Source organism: Amblyomma maculatum, chromosome 1 (assembly GCF_055883805.1).
Source record: "Amblyomma maculatum isolate TAMU_Amacu chromosome 1, ASM5588380v1, whole genome shotgun sequence".
Classification (NCBI taxonomy): Eukaryota; Metazoa; Arthropoda; class Arachnida; order Ixodida; family Ixodidae; genus Amblyomma; species Amblyomma maculatum.
In genome coordinates this window covers 38,453,458-38,455,685 of record NC_139344.1, presented here as the reverse complement: position 1 = coordinate 38,455,685, position 2,228 = coordinate 38,453,458, and the positions used below count along the sequence as shown (strand labels likewise).

At 39.7% G+C, this 2,228-nt stretch overlaps 1 protein-coding gene across 1 annotated transcript in view; it reads left to right on the top strand.

Moving 5' to 3' along the window:
- Positions 1–525: 525 nt before the first annotated feature.
- Positions 526–2,228, top strand: part of LOC146202157 (uncharacterized) — a 63,054-nt gene continuing 61,351 nt past the window's right edge. The window contains exon 1 of the mRNA XM_084600326.1: positions 526–530. Coding sequence (XP_084456452.1) covers positions 526–530 — 5 coding nt within the window. The remainder of the gene's footprint in view (positions 531–2,228) is intronic.

Sequence of the window (2,228 nt, the reverse complement as noted above, 5' to 3'; positions counted from 1 at the left end):
CAAGGAGAGTGAAAAAAAAAACAACAAAAAAACTTGATCATAATATTGAACAATATGTTTCAGCGTCTTTCAAAAACACTGCGTAAACGCAGTCGTCACCTGATGAGGAAGAGAGCTTAAGTTCATGTATTAAATGGCATATTCCAGACCAGTCTATACATAAAGGTTTATAGGAGGGTAAGAACATTTCTAAACAATAGGAATAATGGATGGAACATTTCTAACAAAAGGCAATGAAAATACATTATTCAACAAAGGACAGCAATTTCCGCGGGAACGACAGCTTTGTCAGAAACGAGTAACGCGATCTCCTTGCTGTCGTCGGAAACGATATCCTAAAGTCTGCTCGGGTTTTAAACTAGCTTCAAAGGTAATGAATGGGCTTTCCAAAATTTCTGTTTGGAAATTGCATGGGGGTTCCTGTACGCCGCTGCCACGCGATGATAAGCCTCCCACTGTTCTTTGCTCTTAGATAGCTTGACTCTCCGGAAGATACATTTCTTTTTGTTCAGTAGTTCCCCAGTGATGACGTAAGCCAGGGTGTACTACCGCTGGTTGAGAATAAATCGGTTAGTAAGGCCCCTTATTTTGGATTAAAATACTAGTCATTTTTCCTGCATTGATGGTTCAGAAAACTAAGAAACAATTTCTTGAAAAGCGTGCTAGTTTTACGTTAATAGAAGCATAATCGCCTTCCCCATAGTCCCTAATAAGTTTTGTAGCTCCTTTCTGCCGAGGTTTGACATTATGCATATTAAAATTAATAATCTAATGATTCCTCAAACTAGAAGTGAAAGTGAGATAACAAGGTCCGGAGTCGTTAGTATTAGGTCAAGAATACTGGAGCTGGGCTCAGTAATACGGGTTGGACTGTTAACTAATTGACAGAGATTCAAGTCTGAGCCCTTGTTAAGAAACGAGATGCACTCTGATGCGCTGACGTTTATCACATTACAGCTCACAAAATATACCGCTGCCATCTGAATAGTAATTTAAATATGAGATGTAAAGTAATATGCATAGCCTGGATGTATTGCCCCAATTAGAGAACAATGAGCATTACTGTGCTACTAGACGTGGAGAAAACAGGAAGGTCTCCATACAACGCTTGAATTCTGACATGGAACGTTTGTCAGCCAGTCTAACTATTGTCAGTAAGTTTATTTAGATTTCTTCAGTTAATCTGCTGTTGAACCTAAAGTGACGTTTGAAGACTGACAAAACGGTTTGTTTTTTAATCTTGGTGTTTGTTTAATCTAGCCGGAGTCTTTCCCCTTTTTCTGCGCCGACCAAGTGTATTGATTTGTTTATTGCCGTTGTTTTGTTGTTGTTTTTGTGTGCTCTCCAGACACCGCCTTATATATGTGGCTGCGGACTCGTCAAGCCGCCTATTGGCACCCCCCCCCCCCCCCCTTTTTTTTTCGTAGTCCTCCATCTGTTGAGAACATGGGAGCAATAAATATTTGATTTGATTTGATTTGATTTGATTTACTAGCGGAAGAGGCGTGTTACACGTAATGATCACCTAGGACGAATGTGGGCGATGATTGAAACCTATCGTGAAATTTGCTTAGAACGTTATGCAGGTTGGACGGAAAACAATTCTATAAATACGGAGAGTGATCACATGCAACAAAAACAGTATGTCCATAAAAATTGCTTCCAGGTGTGAAACAATAGAAGCGTTAGAGAAAACCATGTGATCAGCGACTGCGATTAAAACTGTTGCCCCTCATGTTCCACGGTCACACCTGTAGAATTTGTATTTTGCTGCGCAATTCAAGGCTTATTTATAATCGATTTTCACGGAGACCAAGTTTATGTAAGGATCCTTACATGAACTGTGCATGTGTCAGTCAATGTTGGTAGGTCATCACGTTCGTCACAATGTTCCTTATAGCAGAAAAGTCCACTATTATTGCCAATGGTGCAAGCATAAATGGATTACTGCGAAACAGATAACCATAGATGGCTCTGAGTATCTAAGACAGTACACGTGAAACAAAAAAGACGTTTGTCACCTTTGTAGCCTCAGATCAAGGAACCATATCACTACAAGTGGAAATGGGAAAGAAATACCTCTAAAAAATCTTCAATAACTATCAAAGGACAGCCAGCGTTACTAATATGAAGGCCTACTTACATCTCCCGCTGTTACCTACTCGTAGAAAACTATCCCGCCTCTCAATATTTCATAAAATATACTACCATAACTCAACAATGCACTC